Below are 20,311 nucleotides of genomic sequence, written 5' to 3'. Positions count from 1 at the left end.
GGGCCTTGAAGGGAGGAAGAGAGCGAGCTTGGCGGAGGGGCAGAGGGATTGGGGGCATTCCAGGCCCGGGGGATGACGTGGGCCGGGGGTCGACGGCGGGACAGGCGAGAGCGAGGTACAGTGAGGAGATTAGTGGTGGAGGAGCGGAGGGTGCGGGCTGGGCAGTAGAAGGAGAGAAGGGAGGTGAGGTAGGAGGGGGCGAGGTGATGGACAGCCTTGAAGCCCAGGGTGAGGAGTTTCTGCCTGATGCGCAGATTGATCGGTAGCCATTGGAGGTTTTTGAGGAGGGGAGTAATATGTCCAGAGCGTTTCTGGACAAAGATAATCCGCGCAGCAGCATGAAGTACGGATTGAAGTGGAGAGAGACACGAGGAGGAGGAGAAAGGGCGCGCATGCGCGCGCAGCCGGGCCCGCGCCCCCCTCCACAATGGAGCCATGTCCCCCGAGGCGCAGGGGGCGTCCCGGCCTGTTCTCGCGAGAGCCGCGCCCGTCCCCAACAGGGCGCCGGGGGCGTCCCGGCCGGGTCTCGCGAGAGCCGCGACCGTCCCTAACAGGGCGTCCCGGCCTGTTCTCGCGAGAGCGGTGCCCGTCCCCAACAGGGCGCCGGGGGCGTCCCGGCCGGGTCTCGCGAGAGCCGCGCCCGTCCCCACAGGGCCGGCCGGGTCTCGCGAGAGCGGCGCCCGTCCCCAACATGCTCTCGCGAGAGGCGGCGCGGTGTGGGCGGGCGGAAGCGGGCGGTCGGTGGCCCCGGGCGGGCTGACGGTGGCCCCCCTGAGGGTGAGGCCTCAGTATGAGGGCCGCCGGTGGCGACGGCGGGAGGCCCGGGCCGCTCCCGGTCCCGCTCCCGGTCCCGGTCCCGGTCCTGCCCCCGCTCCTGGTCCTGGTCCTGGTCCTGCTGCTGGCGCCGCCCCGCTGCCCCGCCTTCTACCTGCCCGGCCTGGCCCCCGTCAGCTTCTGCGAGCCCAACAGGGAGGACGACGCCTGCAAGGTGAGGCCTCCCTCACCCCCTCACCGCCTCCTCCTCATCGTCGGCCTATTTGCTAGGCGCCTCCTGTGTGCCAAGCACTGTCATTAACACGATTATTATTAATACGATAATATTATTAATATTATATTATAATATTATTAATCTATTGATATTAATAGTGTTAATAATAATAGTGTTAATGATGGTATTTAAGCGCTTACCATGTGTCAAGCGCTGTTCCAATAACAGTAATCATGAGGGTGTTGGTTAAGCGCTTACTATGTGCCAAGCGCTGGCCTACTACTACTAATAATAATGATATTTAAGCGCTTACTATGTGCCAAGCGCTGTCCTAATGATAATAATGGTACTTGTTAAGCGCTTGTTATGTGCCAAGCACTGAATATTATAATATTAATATTACATTGTAATATTATTAATATTAATATAATATTAATAGTGTTAATAATAACAGTGTTGATGATGGTATTTAAGCGCTTACCATGTGTCAAGCGCTGTTCCAATAACAGTAATCATGAGGGTGTTGGTTAAGCGCTTACTATGTGCCAAGCGCTGGCCTACTACTAATAATAATAATGATATTTAAGCGCTTACTATGTGCCAAGCGCTGTCCTAATAATAATAATGGTATTTGTTAAGCGCTTGTTATGTGCCAAGCACTGTCATTAACACGATTATTATTAATACTATAATATTATTAATATTATATTACAATATTATTAATCTATTGATATTAATAGTGTTAATAATAATAGTGTTAATGATGGTATTTAAGCGCTTACCATGTGTCAAGCGCTCTTCCAATAACAGTAATCATGAGGGTGTTGGTTAAGGTATTTGTTAAGCGCTTGTTATGTGCCAAGCACTGTCATTAACACTATTATTAATATTATGATATTATTAATACTATATTAGAATATTATTAATCTATTGATATTAATAGTGTTAATAATAATAGTGTTAATGATGGTATTTAAGCGCTTACCATGTGTCAAGCGCTCTTCCAATAACAGTAATCATGAGGGTGTTGGTTAAGGTATTTGTTAAGCGCTTGTTATGTGCCAAGCACTGTCATTAACACTATCATTATTAATATTATAATATTATTAATATTATATTAGAATATTATTAATCTATTGATATTAATAGTGTTAATGATAATAGTGTTAATGATGGTATTTAAGCGCTTACCATGTGTCAAGCGCTCTTCCAATAACAGTAATCGTGAGGGTGTTGGTTAAGGTATTTGTTAAGTGCTTGTTATGTGCCAAGCACTGTCATTAACACGATTATTATTAATATTATAATATTATTAATATTATATTAGAATATTATTAATATATTGATATTAATAGTGTTAATAATAATAGTGTTAATGATGGTATTTAAGCGCTTACCATGTGTCAAGCGCTCTTCCAATAACAGTAATCATGAGGGTGTTGGTTAAGGTATTTGTTAAGTGCTTGTTATGTGCCAAGCACTGTCATTAACACGATTATTATTAATATTATAATATTATTAATATTATATTATAATATTAATATTATATTAATATTAGTAGTGTTAATAATAATAGTGTTAATGATGGTATTTAAGCGCTTACCATGTGTCAAGCGCTCTTCCAATAACAGTAATCATGAGGGTGTTGGTTAAGGTATTTGTTAAGCGCTTGTTATGTGCCAAGCACTGTCATTAGCACTATTATTAATATTATAATATTATTAATATTACATTATAATATTATTAATCTATTGATATTAATAGTGTTAATAATAATAGTGTTAATGATGGTATTTAAGCGCTTACCATGTGTCAAGCGCTCTTCCAATAACAGTAATCGTGAGGGTGTTGGTTAAGGTATTTGTTAAGCGCTTGTTATGTGCCAAGCACTGTCATTAACACTATTATTAATATGATAATATTATTAATATTATATTATAATATTATTAATATATTGATATTAATAGTGTTAATAATAGTGTTAATGATGGTATTTAAGCGCTTACCATGTGTCAAGCGCTCTTCCAATAACAGTAATCGTGAGGGTGTTGGTTAAGGTATTTGTTAAGCGCTTGTTATGTGCCAAGCACTGTCATTAACACTATTATTAATATTATAATATTATTAATATTATATTATAATATTATTAATCTATTGATATTAATAGTGTTAATAATAATAGTGTTAATGATGGTATTTAAGCGCTTACCATGTGTCAAGCGCTCTTCCAATAACAGTAATCGTGAGGGTGTTGGTTAAGGTATTTGTTAAGTGCTTGTTATGTGCCAAGCACTGTCATCAACACTATTATTATTAATATTATAAGATTATTAATATACTATAATATTAATATTAGATTAATATTAATAGTGTCAATAATAATAGTGTTGATGATGGTATTTAAGCGCTTACCATGTGTCAAGCGCTCTTCCAATAACAGTAATCGTGAGGGTGTTGGTTAAGGTATTTGTTAAGCGCTTGTTATGTGCCAAGCACTGTCATTAACACTATTATTATTAATATTATAATATTGTTAATATATTATAATATTAATATTATATTAATATTAGTAGTGTTAATAATAATAGTGTTGATGGTGGTATTTAAGCGCTTACCATGTGTCAAGCGCTGTTCCAATAACAGTAATCATGAGGGTGTTGGTTAAGCGCTTACTATGTGCCAAGCGCTGGCCTACTACTACTAATAATAATGATATTTAAGCGCTTACTATGTGCCAAGCGCTGTCCTAATGATAATAATGGTACTTGTTAAGCGCTTGTTATGTGCCAAGCACTGAATATTATAATATTAATATTACATTGTAATATTATTAATATTAATATAATATTAATAGTGTTAATAATAACAGTGTTAATGATGGTATTTAAGCGCTTACCATGTGTCAAGCGCTGTTCCAATAACAGTAATCATGAGGGTGTTGGTTAAGCGCTTACTATGTGCCAAGCGCTGGCCTACTACTAATAATAATAATGATATTTAAGCGCTTACTATGTTTCAAGCGCTGTCCTAATAATAATAATGGTATTTGTTAAGCGCTTGTTATGTGCCAAGCACTGTCATTAGCACTATCATTATTAATATTATAATATTATTAATATTATATTACAATATTATTAATCTATTGATATTAATAGTGTTAATGATAATAGTGTTAATGATGGTATTTAAGCGCTTACCATGTGTCAAGCGCTCTTCCAATAACAGTAATCATGAGGGTGTTGGTTAAGGTATTTGTTAAGTGCTTGTTATGTGCCAAGCACTGTCATTAACACTATTATTATTAATATTATAATATTATTAATATTATATTATAATATTAATATTATATTAATATTAGTAGTGTTAATAATAATAGTGTTAATGATGGTATTTAAGCGCTTACCATGTGTCAAGCGCTCTTCCAATAACAGTAATCCTGAGGGTGTTGGTTAAGGTATTTGTTAAGCGCTTGTTGTGTGCCAAGCACTGTCATTAACACGATTATTATTAATATTATAATATTATTAATATACTATAATATTAATATTATATTAATATTAATAGTGTCAATAATAATAGTGTTGATGATGGTATTTAAGCGCTTTCCATGTGTCAAGCGCTGTTCCAATAACAGTAATCATGAGGGTGTTGGTTAAGCGCTTACTATGTGCCAAGCGCTGGCCTACTACTACTAATAATAATGATATTTAAGCGCTTACTATGTGCCAAGTGCTGTCCTAATAATAATAATGGTATTTGTTAAGCGCTTGTTATGTGCCAAGCACTGTCATTAACACGATTATTATTAATATGATAATATTATTAATATTATATTATAATATTATTAATATATTGATATTAATAGTGTTAATAATAATAGTGTTAATGATGGTATTTAAGCGCTTACCATGTGTCAAGCGCTCTTCCAATAACAGTAATCGTGAGGGTGTTGGTTAAGGTATTTGTTAAGTGCTTGTTATGTGCCAAGCACTGTCATTAACACTATTATTATTAATATTATAATATTATTAATATATTATAATATTAATATTATATTAATATTAATAGTGTTAATAATAATAGTGTTAATGATGGTATTTAAGCGCTTTCCATGTGTCAAGCGCTGTTCCAATAACAGTAATCATGAGGGTGTTGGTTAAGCGCTTACTATGTGCCAAGCGCTGTCCTAATAATAATGGTATTTGTTAGTGCTTGTTATGTGCCAAGCACTGTCATTAACACTATTATTGTCAATATTATAATATTATTAATATATTTTAATATTATATTAATATTAATAGTGTTAATAATAATAGTGTTAATGATGGTATTTAAGCGCTTACCATGTATCAAGGGCTGTTCTAATAACAGTAATCATGAGGGTGTTGGTTAAGCGCTTACTATGTTTCAAGCGCTGTCCTAATGATAATAATGGTACTTGTTAAGCGCTTGTTATGTGCCAAGCACTGTCATTAACACTATTATTATGAATATTATAATATTATTAATATTATATTAATATTAATAGTGTCAATAATAATAGTGTTAATGATGGTATTTAAGCGCTTACCATGTGTCAAGCGCTGTTCCAATAACAGTAATCATGAGGGTGTTGGTTAAGTGCTTACTATGTGCCAAGCGCTGTCCTACTACTAATAATGATAATGATATTTAAGCGCTTACTATGTGTCAAGCGCTGTCCTAATAATAATAACGATATTTAAGCACTTACTATGTGCCAAGCGCTGTCCTAATAATAATAATAATGGTATTTGTTAAGCGCTTCTTATATGCCAAGCACTGTCATTAACACTATTATTATTAATATTATAATATTATTAATATATTATAATATTAATATTAATAGTGTTAATAATAATAGTGTTAATGATGGTATTTAAGCACTTACCATGTGTCAAGCGCTGTTCCAATAACACTAATCATGAGGGTGTTGGTTAAGCGCTTACTATGTGCCAAGCGCTGTCCTACTACTACTAATAATAATGATATTTAAGCGCTTACTATGTGTCAAGCACTGTCCTAATGATAATAATGGTACTTGTTAAGCGCTTGTTATGTGCCAAGCACTGTCATTAACACTATTATTATTAATATTATAATATTATTAATATATTATAATATTAATATTAATAGTGTTAATAATAATAGTGTTAATGATGGTATTTAAGCGCTTACCATGTGTCAAGCGCTGTTCTAATAACAGTAATCATGAGGGTGTTGGTTAAGCGCTTACTATGTGCCAAGCGCTGTCCTACTACTACTAATAATAATGATATTTAAGCGCTTACTATGTGCCAAGCGCTGTCCTAATAATAATAATGGTATTTGTTAAGCGCTTGTTATGTGCCAAGCACTGTCATTAACACTATTATTATTAATATTATAATATTATTAGTACATTATAATATTAATATTAATAGTGTTAATAATAATAGTGTTGATGATGGTATTTAAGCGCTTACCATGTGTCAAGCGCTGTTCCAATAACAGTAATCATGAGGGTGTTGGTTAAGCGCTTACTATGTGCCAAGCGCTGGCCTACTACTACTACTAATAATATTTAAGCGCTTACTATGTTTCAAGCGCTGTCCTAATAATAATAATAATGGTATTTGTTAAGCGCTTGTTATGTGCCAAGCACTGTCATTAACACTATTATTATTAATATTATAATATTATTAATATATTATAATATTAATATTATATTAATATTAATAGTGTTAATAATAATAGTGTTAATGATGGTATTTAAGCGCTTACCATGTGTCAAGCGCTGTTCCAATAACAGTAATCATGAGGGTGTTGGTTAAGCGCTTACTATGTGCCAAGCGCCGTCCTAATAATGATAATAATGATATTTAAGCGCTTACTATGTGCCAAGCGCTGTCCTAATAATAATAATGGTATTTGTTAAGCGCTTCTTATGTGCCAAGCACTGCTCTAATAATAATTATAAAAATGATGGTGTTTAAGTGCTTACTATGTGTCAAGCGCTGTTCTAATAATAATAATAATGATGGTATTTGTTAAGCGCTTACTATGTGCCAAGCACTGTCCTAATAATAATAATAATAATGATATTTAAGTGCTTGCTATGTGTCAAGCACTGTCCTAATAATAATAATAATAATGGTATTTGTTAAGCGCTTATTATGTGCCAAGCACTGCTCTAATAATAATTATAAAAATGATGGTGTTTAAGTGCTTACTATGTGTCAAGCGCTGTAATAATAATAATAATAATAATAATAATAATAATGGTATTTGTTAAGTGTTTATTATGTGCCAAGCACTGTTCTAATAATAATTATAAAAATGATGGTATTTAAGTGCTTACGATGTGTCAGGCGCTGTTCTAATAATGGTAATAATGAGGGTGTTTGTTAAGCGCTTACTGTGTGCCAAGCACTAGTCTAATAATAATAGTAATAATGATGTTTAAGGGCTTACCACGTACCAAGCACTGTTCTAATAATAATAATGATGATGGTATTTGTTAAGCGCTTACTATGTGCCAAGCACTGTCCTAATAATGATGATAATGGTATTTGTTAAGTGTTTATTATGTGCCAAGCACTGTTCTAATAATAATAATAGTAATGATGGTATTTAAGTGCTTACTATGTGTCAAGCGCGGTTCTAATAATAGTAATAATGAGGGTGTTTGTTAAGCGCTTACTATGTGCCAAGCACTAGTCTAATAATAATAATGATGATGGTATTTGTTAAGCGCTTACTATGTGCCTAGCACTGTCCTAATAATAATAATAATAATGGTATTTAAGTGCTTATTATGTGCCAAGTACTGTTCTAATAATAATTATAAAAATGATGGTGTTTAAGTGCTTACTATGTGTCAAGCGCTGTCCTAATAATAATAATAATGGTGTTTGTTAAGTGTTTATTATGTGCCAAGCACTGTTCTAATAATAATTATAAAAATGATGGTGTTTAAGTGCCTACTATGTGTCAAGCGCTGTTCTAATAATAGTGATAATGATGGTGTTTGTTAAGCGCTTACTATGTGCCAAGCACTGTCCTAATAATAATAACAATAATGATATTTAAGCGCTTCCTATGTGTCAAGCACTGTCCTAATAATAATAATAATAATGGTATTTGTTAAGCGCTTATTATGTGCCAAGCACTGCTCTAATAATAATTATAAAAATGATGGTGTTTAAGTGCTTACTATGTGTCAAGCGCTGTCCTAATAATAATAATAATAATGGTGTCTGTTAAGCGCTTATTATGTGCCAAGCACGGTTCTAATAATAATTATAAAAATGATGGTGTTTAAGTGCTTACTATGTGTCAAGCGCTGTTCTAATAATAGTGATAATGAGGGTGTTTGTTAAGCGCTTACTATGTGCCGAGCACTGTTCTACTACTACTACTAATAATGATGGTATTTAAGCGCTTACTATGTGCCAAGCACTGTCCTAATAATAATAATAATGATATTTAAGCGCTTCCTATGTGTCAAGCGCTGTCCTAATAATAATAATGGTACTTGTTAAGCGCTTATTATGTGCCAAGCACTGTTCTAATAATAATTATAAAAATGATGGTGTTTAAGTGCTTTGTGGCAAGCGCTGTCCTAATAATAATAATAATGGTATTTGTTAAGTGTTTATTATGTGCCAAGCACTGTTCTAATAATAATTATAAAAATGATGGTGTTTAAGTGCTTACCGTGTGTCAAGCGCTGTTTTAATAATAATAATAATGATGGTGTTTGTTAAGCGCTTACTATGTGCCAAGCACTGTCGTAATAATAATAATAATAATGATATTTAAGCGCTTACTATGTGTCAAGCGCTGTCCTAATAATAATAATGGTATTCGTTAAGTGCTTGTTATGTGCCAAGCACTGTTCTACTACTACTACTACTAATAATGATGGTGTTTAAGTGCTATGTGGCAAGCGCTGTCCTAATAATAATAATAATGGTATTTAAGTGCTTATTATGTGCCAAGCACTGTTCTAATAATAATTATAAAAATGATGGTGTTTAAGTGCCTACTATGTGTCAAGCGCTGTTCTAATAATAGTGATAATGATGGTGTTTGTTAAGCGCTTACTATGTGCCAAGCACTGTCCTAATAATAATAATAATAATGATATTTAAGTGCTTACTATGTGTCAAGCACTGTCCTAATAATAATAATAATAATGGTACTTGTTAAGCGCTTATTATGTGCCAAGCACTGCTCTAATAATAATTATAAAAATGATGGTGTTTAAGTGCTTACTATGTGTCAAGCGCTGTCCTAATAATAATAATAATAATGGTGTCTGTTAAGCGATTATTATGTGCCAAGCACCGTTCTAATAATAATTATAAAAATGATGGTGTTTAAGTGCTTACTATGTGTCAAGCGCTGTTCTAATAATAGTGATAATGATGGTGTTTGTTAAGCGCTTACTATGTGCCGAGCACTGTTCTACTACTACTAATAATAATGATGGTATTTAAGCGCTTACTATGTGCCAAGCACTGTCCTAATAATAATAATAATGATATTTAAGCGCTTACTATGTGCCAAGCGCTGTCCTAATAATAATAATGGTACTTGTTAAGCACTTATTATGTGCCAAGCACTGTTCTAATAATAATTATAAAAATGATGGTATTTAAGTGCTTTGTGGCAAGCGCTGTCCTAATAATAATAATAATGGTATTTGTTAAGTGCTTATTATGTGCCAAGCACTGTTCTAATAATAATTATAAAAATGATGGTGTTTAAGTGCTTACCGTGTGTCAAGCGCTGTTCTAATAATAATAATGGTATTTGTTAAGCGCTTAATAGGTGCCAAGCACTGTCCTAATAATAATAATGATATTTAAGCACTTACTATGTGTCAAGCACTGTCCTAATAGTAATAATGGTATTTGTTAAGTGCTTATTATGTGCCAAGCACTGTTCTAATAATAATTATAAAAATGATGGTATTTAAGTGCTTTGTGGCAAGCGCTGTCCTAATAATAGTAATGATGAGGGTGTTTGTTAAGCGCTTACTGTGTGCCAAGCACTGTCCTAATAATAATAATGATAATAATGGTATTTGTTAAGTGCTTATGTGCCAAGCACGGTTCTAATAATAATTATAAAAATGATGGTGTTTAAGCGCTTACTATGTGCCAAGCGCTGTTCTAATAATAATAATAATGATGGTATTTAAGTGCTTACTATGTGTCAAGCGCTGTTCTAATGATAGTGATAATGAGGGTGTTAAGCGCTTACTATGTGCCAAGCACTGTCCTAATAATAATAATAATAATGATATTTAAGTGCTTACTATGTGCCAAGCGCTGTCCTAATAATAATAATGGTATTTGTTAAGTGCTTATTATGTGCCAAGCACTGTTCTAATAATAATTATAAAAATGATGGTATTTAAGTGCTATGTGGCAAGCACTGTTCTAATAATAATAATAATGGTATTTGTTAAGCGCTTATTATGTGCCAAGCACTGTTCTAATAATAATTATAAAAATGATGGTGTTTAAGTGCTTACGATGTGTCAGGCGCTGTTCTAATAATAGTAATAATGAGGGTGTTTGTTAAGCGCTTACTATGTGCCAAGCACTGTTCTACTACTACTACTAATAATGATGGTATTTAAGTTCTTACTATGTGTCAAGCGCTGTTCTAACAATAGTAATAATGAGGGTATTAAGCGCTTACTATGTGTCAAGCGCTGTTCTAACAATAGTAATAATGAGGGTATTAAGCGCTTACTATGTGTCAAGCGCTGTTCTAATAATAGTAATAATGATGGTATTTAAGTGCTTACTATGTGTCAAGCGCTGTTCTAATAATAATAATAATGGTATTTGTTAAGCACTTACTATGTGCCAAGCACTGTCCTGATAATAATAATGGTATTTGTTAAGTGCTTATTATGTGCCAAGCACTGTTCTAATAATAATTATAAAAATGATGGTATTTAAGTGCTTACTATGTGTCAAGCGCTGTTCTAATACTAGTGATGGTGATGGTGTTTGTTAAGCGCTTACTATGTGCCAAGCCCTGTTCTAATAATAATAATGATAAGGATATTTAAGTGCTTACTATGTGCCAAGCGCTGTTCTAATAATGGTAATAATGAGGGTGTTTGTTAAGCGCTTACTGTGTGCCAAGCACTAGTCTAATAATAATAGTAATAATGATGTTTAAGGGCTTACCATGTACCAAGCACTGTTCTAATAATAATAATGATGATGGTATTTGTTAAGCGCTTACTATGTGCCAAGCACTGTGCTAATAATAATAATGGTATTTGTTAAGCGCTTATTATGTGCCAAGCACTGTTCTAATAATAATTATAAAAATGATGGTATTTAAGTGCTTACTATGTGTCAAGCGCTGTTCTAATGATAGTGATAATGAGGGTGTTTGTTAAGCGCTTACTATGTGCCAAGCACTGTCCTAATAATAATAATAATGATGGTATTTAAGTGCTTACTATGTGTCAAGCACTGTTCTAATAATAGTAATCATGATGGTGTTGGTTAAGCGCTTACTATGTGCCAAGCGCTGTCCTAATAATAATAATAATAATGGTATTTGTTAAGTGCTTATTATGTGCCAAGCACGGTTCTAATAATAATTATAAAGATGATGGTATTTAAGTGCTTACTATGTGCCAAGCGCTGTTCTAATAATAATAATAATGATGGTATTTAAGTGCTTACAATGTGTCAAGCGCTGTTCTAATGATAGTGATAATGAGGGTGTTTGTTAAGCGCTTACTATGTGCCAAGCACTGTTCTACTACTACTAATAATAATGATGGTATTTAAGTGCTTACTATGTGTCAAGCGCTGTTCTAATAATAGTAATCATGATGGTGTTTGTTAAGCGCTTACTATGTGCCAAGCGCTGTCCTAATAATAATAATAATGGTATTTGTTAAGCGCTTATTATGTGCCAAGCCCTGTTCTAATAATAATAATGATGGTATTTAAGTGCTTACTATGTGTCAGGCGCTGTTCTAATAATGGTAATAATGAGGGTGTTTGTTAAGCGCTTACTATGTGCCAAACACTGTCCAAATAATAATGATAATAATAATGGTATTTGTTAAGCGCTTATTATGTGCCAAGCACTGTTCTAATAATAATTATAAAAATGATGGTGTTTAAGTGCTTACTATGTGCCAAGCGCTGTTCTAATAAGAATAATAATGATGGTATTTAAGTGCTTACTATGTGTCAAGCGCTGTTCTAATAATGGTAATAATGAGGGTGTTTGTTAAGCACTTACTATGTGTCAAGCGCTGTCCTAATAATAATAATAATAATGATGGTATTTGTTAAGCGCTTATTATGTGCCAAGCACTGTTCATCATCATCAATTGTATTTATTGAGCGCTTACTGTGTGCAGAGCACTGTACTAAGCGCTTGGGAAGTACAAATTTTTATAGAGACAGTCCCTACCCAACAGCGGGCTCACAGTCTAAAAGGGGGAGACAGAGAACAAAACCAAACGTACTAACAAAATAAAATAAATAGAATAGATATGTACAAGTAAAATAAATAAATAGAGTAATTAATATGTACAAACAAATATACATATATACAGGTGCTGTGGGGAAGGGAAGGAGGTAAGATGGGGATGGAGAGGGGGACGAAGGGGAGAGGAAGGAAGGGGCTCAAACACCAACATTATTATTATTATTATTATCCACTACGCCATGCTGCTTCCCTATCTTCCCCAGTCTTAATCCCCATTTTTCAGATGAGGTAACTGAGACACAGAGAATAACGACAATAATACCGATTGTGTCCGTTAAGCGCTTGCTAGGTGCCGAGCCCTGTTCTAAGCCCTGGGGTAGATCCAGGGTAATCAGGTTGTCCCACGTGGGGCCCACAGCCTAAATCCCCATTTTACAGATGAGGTCACTGAGGCCCTGAGAAGCGACTCGCCCAAAGCCACGCAGCTGCTAAGGGGCGGGGCCGGGATTAGAACCCACCACCTCCGACTCCCAAGCCCAGGCTCTTTCCACGAAGCCATCCTGTTTCTCTGCTAAGCGCCGGGGTGGATGCGAGCAAATCGGGTGGGACACGGTCCCAATCAATCAATCAATCAATTCTATTTATTGAGCGCTTACTGTGTGCAGAGCACTGTACTCAGCGCTTGGGAAGTACAAGAGAAGCAGTGGAAAGAGCCTGGGCTTTGGAGTCAGAGGTCATGGGTCAAATCCCGGCTCCGCCAATTGTCAGCTGTGTGACTTCGGGCAAGTCACTTAACTTCTCTGGGCCTCAAGTTCCCTCATCTGGAAAAATGGGGATGAAGACTGAGCCCCCCGTGGGACAACCTCATCACCTTGTAACCTCCCCAGTGCTTAGAACAGTGCTTTGCACATAGTAAGCGCTTAATAAATGCCATTATTATTATTATTATTATTATTATTATTATTATTACGAGTTGGCAACATATAGAGACAGTCCCTACCCAACAGTGGGCCCACAGTCTAAAAGGGGGAGACAGAGAACAAAACCAAACAGACTAACGAAATAAAATAAATAGAATCATCATCATCATCATCAATCGTATTTATTGAGCGCTTACTATGTGCAGAGCACTGTACTAAGCGCTTGGGAAGTACAAATTGGCAACATGTAGAGACAGTCCCTACCCAACAGTGGGCTCACAGTCTAAAAGGGGGAGACAGAGAACAAAACCAAACATACTAACAAAATAAAATAAATAGATATGTACAAGTAAAATAAATAAATAAATAAACAAATAAATAAATAAATAGAGTAATAAATATGTACAAAGCTCTGTTCTAAGCTCTTAGGGGAGATACAAGGGGATCAGGTGTTCCCGCGGGGGGCTCACAGGCTTCATCCCCATGTTACAGATGAGAGAACTGAGGCACAAAGAGGTATAATAATAGTGATGGTATTTGTTCAGCGCTTACTATGTGCCAAGCACTGTTCTAAGCTCTTAGGGGAGATACAAGGTGATCGGGTGGACTCATGGTGGGCTCACAGGCTTCATCCCCACTTTACAGATGTAAAATAATAGAATAGATATAGATGTAGAATAGATATGTACAAGTAAAATAAATAGAGTAATAAATATGTACAAACATACACACACCCACACACCCACACACCCACACACCCACACACAGCCACACACCCCCCCCCCCCCCCCCCCCGCCCGTCCTTGGGGGGGGTCCCAGTCTCAATCCCCATCTTCGCTTCCCTGGGCCTCAGGGAAATTTATCTTAGAGAAGCAGCGTGGCTCAGCGGAAGGAGCCTGGGCTTTGGAGTCAGAGGTCATGGGTTCGAATCCCAGCTCCACCACAGGTCTGCTGTGTGACCATGGGCAAGTCACTTCGCTTCTCTGGGCCTCTGTCGCCTCATCTGTAAAAATGGGGATTAAGACTGTGAGCCCCACGTGGGACAGTGTGATCACACTGTATCCCCCCCAGCGCTTAGAACAGTGCTTTGCACATAGTAAGCGCTTAACAAATGCCATCATCATCATCATCATCTTACGTGTAAAATGAGGATTGAGACTGTGAGCCCCATGTGGGACAGGGACAGTGCCACGGGTTCAAATCCCGGCTTTGCCAGTTGTCAGCTGGGTGACTTCGAGCAAGTCACTTCACTTCTCTGTGCCTCAGTTACCTCATCTGGAAAATGGGGATTAAGACTGTGAGCCCCCCCGGGGTGGGGGACGACGACAACCTGATCACCTTAACCTCTCCAGTGCTTAGAACAGTGCTTTGCACATAGTAAGCGCTTAATAAATGCCATTATTAAACTCGATTTGTGTGTATTCACCCCAGTGTTTAATACAGTGTCTGGCACATAGTGCTCAACAGGTACCATCTTCAAAGTGGTCAAACAGCTTCATTCAGCGTGGCTCAGTGGAAAGAGCACGGGCTGGGGAGCCAGATGTCGTGGATTCAAATCCCGGCTCCGCCACTCGTCAGCTGTGTGACCTTGGGCTAGTCACTTCACTTCTCTGGGCCTCAGTTCCCTCCTCTGTAAAATGGGGATGAAGACTGTGAGCCCCACGTGGGACAACCTGATGACCTTGTATCTCCCCCAGCGCTTAGAACAGTGCTTTGCCCATAGTAAGCGCTTAATAAATGCCATTATTAAACCCGATTTGTGTGTATTCACCCCAGTGTTTAATACAGCGTCTGGCACATAGTGCTCAACAGGTACCATCTTCAAAGCGGTCAAACAGCTTCATTCAGCGTGGCTCAGTGGAAGGAGCACGGGCTGGGGAACCAGAGGTCGTGGGTTCAAATCCCGGCTCCGCCACTTGTCAGCTGTGTGACCTTGGGCAAGTCACTTAACTTCTCTGGGCCTCAGTTCCCTCATCTGTAAAATGGGGATTCATTCATTCATTCAGTCGTATTTATTGAGCGCTTACTGTGTGCAGAGCACTGTACTAAGCACTGTACTAAGCCACACTACTTCCCATGCTTGGGCTTATGGAAAGAGCACGGGCTTTGGAGTCAGAGGTCATGGGTTCAAATCCCAGCTCTGCCAATTGTCAGCTGTGTGACCTTGGGCAAGTCACTTAGCTTCTCTGTGCCTCAGTTACCTCATCTGTAAAATGGGGATTAAGACTGTGAGCCCCACATGGGACAATCTGATCACCTTGTATCCTTCCCAGCGCTTAGAACAGTGCTTTGCACATAGTAAGCGCTTAACAAATGCCATCATCATCATTCAGCCCACCCTCAGTCTCACAGAATTTATAGAGAAGCAGCGTGGCTCAGTGGAAAAGAGCCCGGGCTTTGGAGTCAGAGGTCATGGGTTCGAACCCCAGCTCCGCCAGTTGTCAGCTGTGTGACTTTGGGCAAGTCACTTCACTTCTCTGTGCCTCAGTTCCCTCATCTGGAAAATGGGGACTAAGACTGTGAGCCCCCCGTGGGACAACCTGATCACCTTGTAACCTCCCCAGCGCTTAGAACAGTGCTTTGCACATAGTAAGCGCTTAATAAATGCCATTATTATTATTATTATTATTACTAAGCGCTTGGGAAGTACAAGTTGGCAACATCTAGAGACGGTCCCCACCGAACAGTGGGCTCTACAGTCTAGAAGTAGGGCTTTGAAGGGCGCTTACTATGTGCAAAGCACTGTTCTAAGCGCTGGGGAGGTTACAAGCTCACAGTTTTAATCCCCATTTTACAGATGAGGTAACTGAGGCCCAGAGAAGTGAAGTGACTTGCCCAAAGCCGCCCAGCTGACAATGGGCGGGGCCGGGATGAAGACTGTGAGCCCCACGTGGGGCAACCTGATGACCTTGTATCTCCCCCAGCGCTTAGAACAGTGCTTTGCACATAGTAAGCGCTTAACAAATACCACCATTATTATTATTATTATTATTATTATTATTATTATCATCCCCCCCCCCCACTGTTGTTCTCCAACCCAGCCCACCCACCTTGCTTGTTCTGATGTCCGTCTCCCCCAATCTAGACTGTGTCCTTTCCAAGCGCTTAGCACACAGTAAGCGCTAGATAAATACGGTTGAAGAAATGAATTTTGCAGGTGAGGTAACTGAGGCCCAGGGAAGTGACTTGGCCAAGGTCACACAGCAGGCGGGTGGCGGAGCTGGGATTTGAACCCACGACCTTCTGAATCCTAGGCCCCTGCGAGGCCCACACTCCGTCCCGCACCTCTTGGGCAAACAGCGACACTTCCTTGGTGAAATTTCTTGGCAACCTCTGTGCCCTTCCCGGATCCCAAAGCAAACATGGATCTTTGAGCCCTGCCCGCCCTCCCTCCTCCCGCCGGGCCCCCAGGGCCTCCCTCAGATTCATTCGTTCGAGCAGCACGGCTTAGCGAGAAGAGCCCGGGCTTGGGAGTCAGAGGTCATGGGTTCCAATCCCGGCTCTGCCAACTGTCAGCTGGGTGACTTTGGGCAAGTCACTTCACTTCTCTGGGCCTCAGTTCCCTCATCTGTAAAATGGGGATGAAGACTGTGAGCCCCCCGTGGGACAACCTGATCACCTTGTAACCTCCCCAGGGCTTAGAACAGTGCTTTGCACATAGTAAGCGCTTAATAAATGCCATTATTATTATTATGGGTTCTAATCTCGTCAGCTGTGTGACTTCGGGCAAGTCACTTCACTTCTCTGTGCCTCAGTTCCCTCATCTGGAAAAGAGGGATTAAAACCATGAGCCCCGCGTGGGACAACCTGATTACCTTGTATCTCCTTCGGCGCTTAGAACAGTGCTTGGCACATAGTAAGCGCTTAACAAATACCATCATCATCAAACTTGGCTCCCCGCACCCCACCCCACCCGTGGCTCAGTGGAATTGGAGTTAGAAGTCGTGGGTTCAAATCCCAGCTCCGCCACTCATCAGCTGTGTGACTTTGGGCAAATCACTTAACTTCTCTGGGCCTCAGTTCCCTCATCTGCAAAATGGGGATTACGACTGTGAGCCCCACGTGGGACAACCTGATCACCTTGTAACCTCCCCAGCGCTTAGAACAGTGCTTTGCACATAGTAAGTGCTTAATAAATGCCATTATTATTATTATTATCACTTATCTCCCCCTTGTAGACTGTGAGCCCACTGTTGGGTAGGGACTGTCTCTATATGTTGCCAATTTGTACTTCCCAAGCGCCTAGTACAGTGCTCTGCACACAGTAAGCGCTCAATAAATATGATTGATGATGATGATGATGATGTTGCCAAATTGTACTTCCCAAGTGCTTAGTACAGTGCTCTGCTCACAGTAGGTGCTCAATAAATGCGATTGAAAGATTGAATGAATGTATTTATTTATATTGATGCCTGTTTACTTGTTTTGATGACTGTTTCTCCCCCTCCTCCCCCACCACCTCCAGCCCGTAAACCCACTATGGGCAGGGATTGTCTCTCTCTATTGCTGTATTGTACTTTCCAAGCATTTAGTCCATTGTTTGCACACAGAAAGTACTCAATAAATTCATTCATTAATTCAACAAGAGCATGAGTTTGGGAGTCAGAGGTCATGGGTTCTAATCCCGGCCCTGCCACTTGTCAGCTGTGTGAACTCTGGGCAAGTTGCTTCACTTCTCTGTGCCTCAGTTACCTCATCCAGAAAATGGGGATGAAGACAGTGAGCCCCGTGTGGGACAACTTGATTACCTTTCATCCACCCCAGCGCTTAGAACAGTGCTTTGCATGTAGTAAGCGCTTAACAAATACTATCATTATTACTACAATACATCAATAGGGACCGTCCCTGCCTGTCCTAAGCTCCTGGGAGAGTACAATACGACAATAAACAGTTCCCTGCCCACAGTGGGCTTACAGTCTAGAGTGGGAATCAGTGATTTTTATTGAGCTCTTACTATTATTATTACTAATAATCATATTTATTGAACACTTCTGTGTGCAACCACACTGTACTAAGCGCTTAGAAGAGTGCAATATAACATCAAACACATTCCCTGCCCACAACAAACTCACAGGCTAGAGGGAGGCTCACAGACTAGAGGAGGGCACACGGTCTCTACTGTGTGCAGAGCACTGTACTAAGCGCTTGGGAGAGAGTACAGTCCAGCAGAATCAGCGGAAAAGTTCCCTGCTTATAACGTGCCTACGGTCTAGCCTCTCAGCCCCCTTTAGGAGATGTTCACCCAGCCCTTCTCCCTCTCTTATCTTTCTTTGCAGAACATCAAAGTTTCAACTCCATCTTTATTTTTCTTAGAAACTTTGCCATCGATTTTCCGTTCAGCTCCACAAAATGCTTCCTTCGGGAAGGAACGTACAGTACAAAAGGCACCCCACCTGCCCTCTTTTTCCGGGACTGCTGATATCAAGTATCTTTTCCTCTTTCCTCCTTCTACTCCTTGCCTTGGACACCCTTCCAGATATAGAACGGGATATTTGGGTCACTTTTTCCCTGCCGATTTACCCCTTTCAAGATATTTTCTGTTTCCCTATTTTCCATGGGTTCGTTCATTCAGTTCAGCCGCATTTATTGAGCGCTTACTGTGTGAAAAGCGCTGTACTTAGCGCTTAGTAGAACGGGATATTTGGGTCACTTTTTCCATGCCGATTTACCCCTTTCAAGATATTTTCTATGTCCCTATTTTCCATGGGTTCATTCATTCAGTTCAGTCGCATTTATTGAGCGCTCACTGTGTGAAAAGCACTGTACTTAGCGCTTGCGTTAGGGTTCACCTAAAATGTTTCTCCTGGACGGACTCCTGTTGGTTCTCTCCTTCCACCACGTACACATGTCCTGTTGTTAATAATAATAATAATGATGGCATTTATTAAGCACTTACTATGTGCAAAGCACTGTTCTAAGCGCTGGGGAGTTCACAAGGTGATCAGGTTTTCCCACGGGGGGCTCACAGTCTTAATCCCCATTTTACAGATGTGGGAACTGAGGCCCAGAGAAGGGAAGTGACTGTCACACAGCTGACAAGTGGTGGAGCCGGGATTTGAACCCATGACCTCTGACTCCAAAGCCCGGGCTCTTTCCACTGAGCCACGCTGCTTCCTCTAAACCATCCAAATCTAATTGTACCAGACACCGCAGCCCTTATAGTTAGGAATTTTCTTTTCCAGTGGCTCTCCCCACCCTTCTCTTTCCTTATCTAACGAATGATCTGTTCCAAGTTTTGGTATGTGAAGGTAATTAATCCCTTCTTCCAAGCATTTTCCTTGGAGTTGCCGGGTTGGGCTGTGCAGTCGGGCCGAATTCTCTGGTGGGAAGAAATTGTGCAAAACAGAAATGGATCCGGTGCTGAACAGCTGATATAGCAGGAAACCTTGTTGCGATCAAACTCTTTGGCTCTTTTCTGTTTCTCCCACGTATTTAACTCACTGTTTCATTACAACCCAGTTCTTACAATCACTTGTTCAAAGCTATTCCCTTAGAGTCAGCTTTTATGCCCTTCTGTTCACCTTTAACATAGGCTCTACTCTAAAAAGACTTTTTCAACTGCCCTCATATGTGTCATTTTGCAACCTTAAGAACCTTTATTTAGCTTTTTCTCATGCCTAGAACAGCTTTCCTGCTCCGCCTACCAAATCCTACTCTTTCCGTCAGCTGAAATCTCACAGTATTGCTTACCGCCTTGCATAACCAGCCCCATTTGTGTGCCATCATGATATAGGTGGGTAATGCGTATTTTACATGTTCAAGTTTTTGTTCCTACCTATGCAGGTGGGACCTGTGCATAAAACGGGCAGGGATTGTCACTCTCTATTGTATTTACTTTCCCAAGCGCTGAGTGCAGTGCTGTGCGCAGAATAAGCGCTTAGTACGATTGAATGAGTGGATGAAAACTTTTGTATGC

General features: G+C 39.3%; 1 protein-coding gene across 1 annotated transcript in view; it reads left to right on the top strand.

Moving 5' to 3' along the window:
- Positions 1-782: 782 nt before the first annotated feature.
- LOC119929786 (transmembrane 9 superfamily member 2-like) overlaps positions 783-20,311 on the top strand; it is a 78,118-nt gene continuing 58,589 nt past the window's right edge. The window contains exon 1 of the mRNA XM_038748067.1: positions 783-988. Coding sequence (XP_038603995.1) covers positions 791-988 — 198 coding nt within the window. The 5' untranslated portion in view covers positions 783-790. The remainder of the gene's footprint in view (positions 989-20,311) is intronic.

This window comes from Tachyglossus aculeatus, chromosome 6 (assembly GCF_015852505.1).
Source record: "Tachyglossus aculeatus isolate mTacAcu1 chromosome 6, mTacAcu1.pri, whole genome shotgun sequence".
NCBI lineage: Eukaryota > Metazoa > Chordata > Mammalia > Monotremata > Tachyglossidae > Tachyglossus > Tachyglossus aculeatus.
The sequence above is the reverse complement of the archived record's forward strand: the minus strand, read 5'-3'. Positions and strand labels throughout refer to the sequence as shown.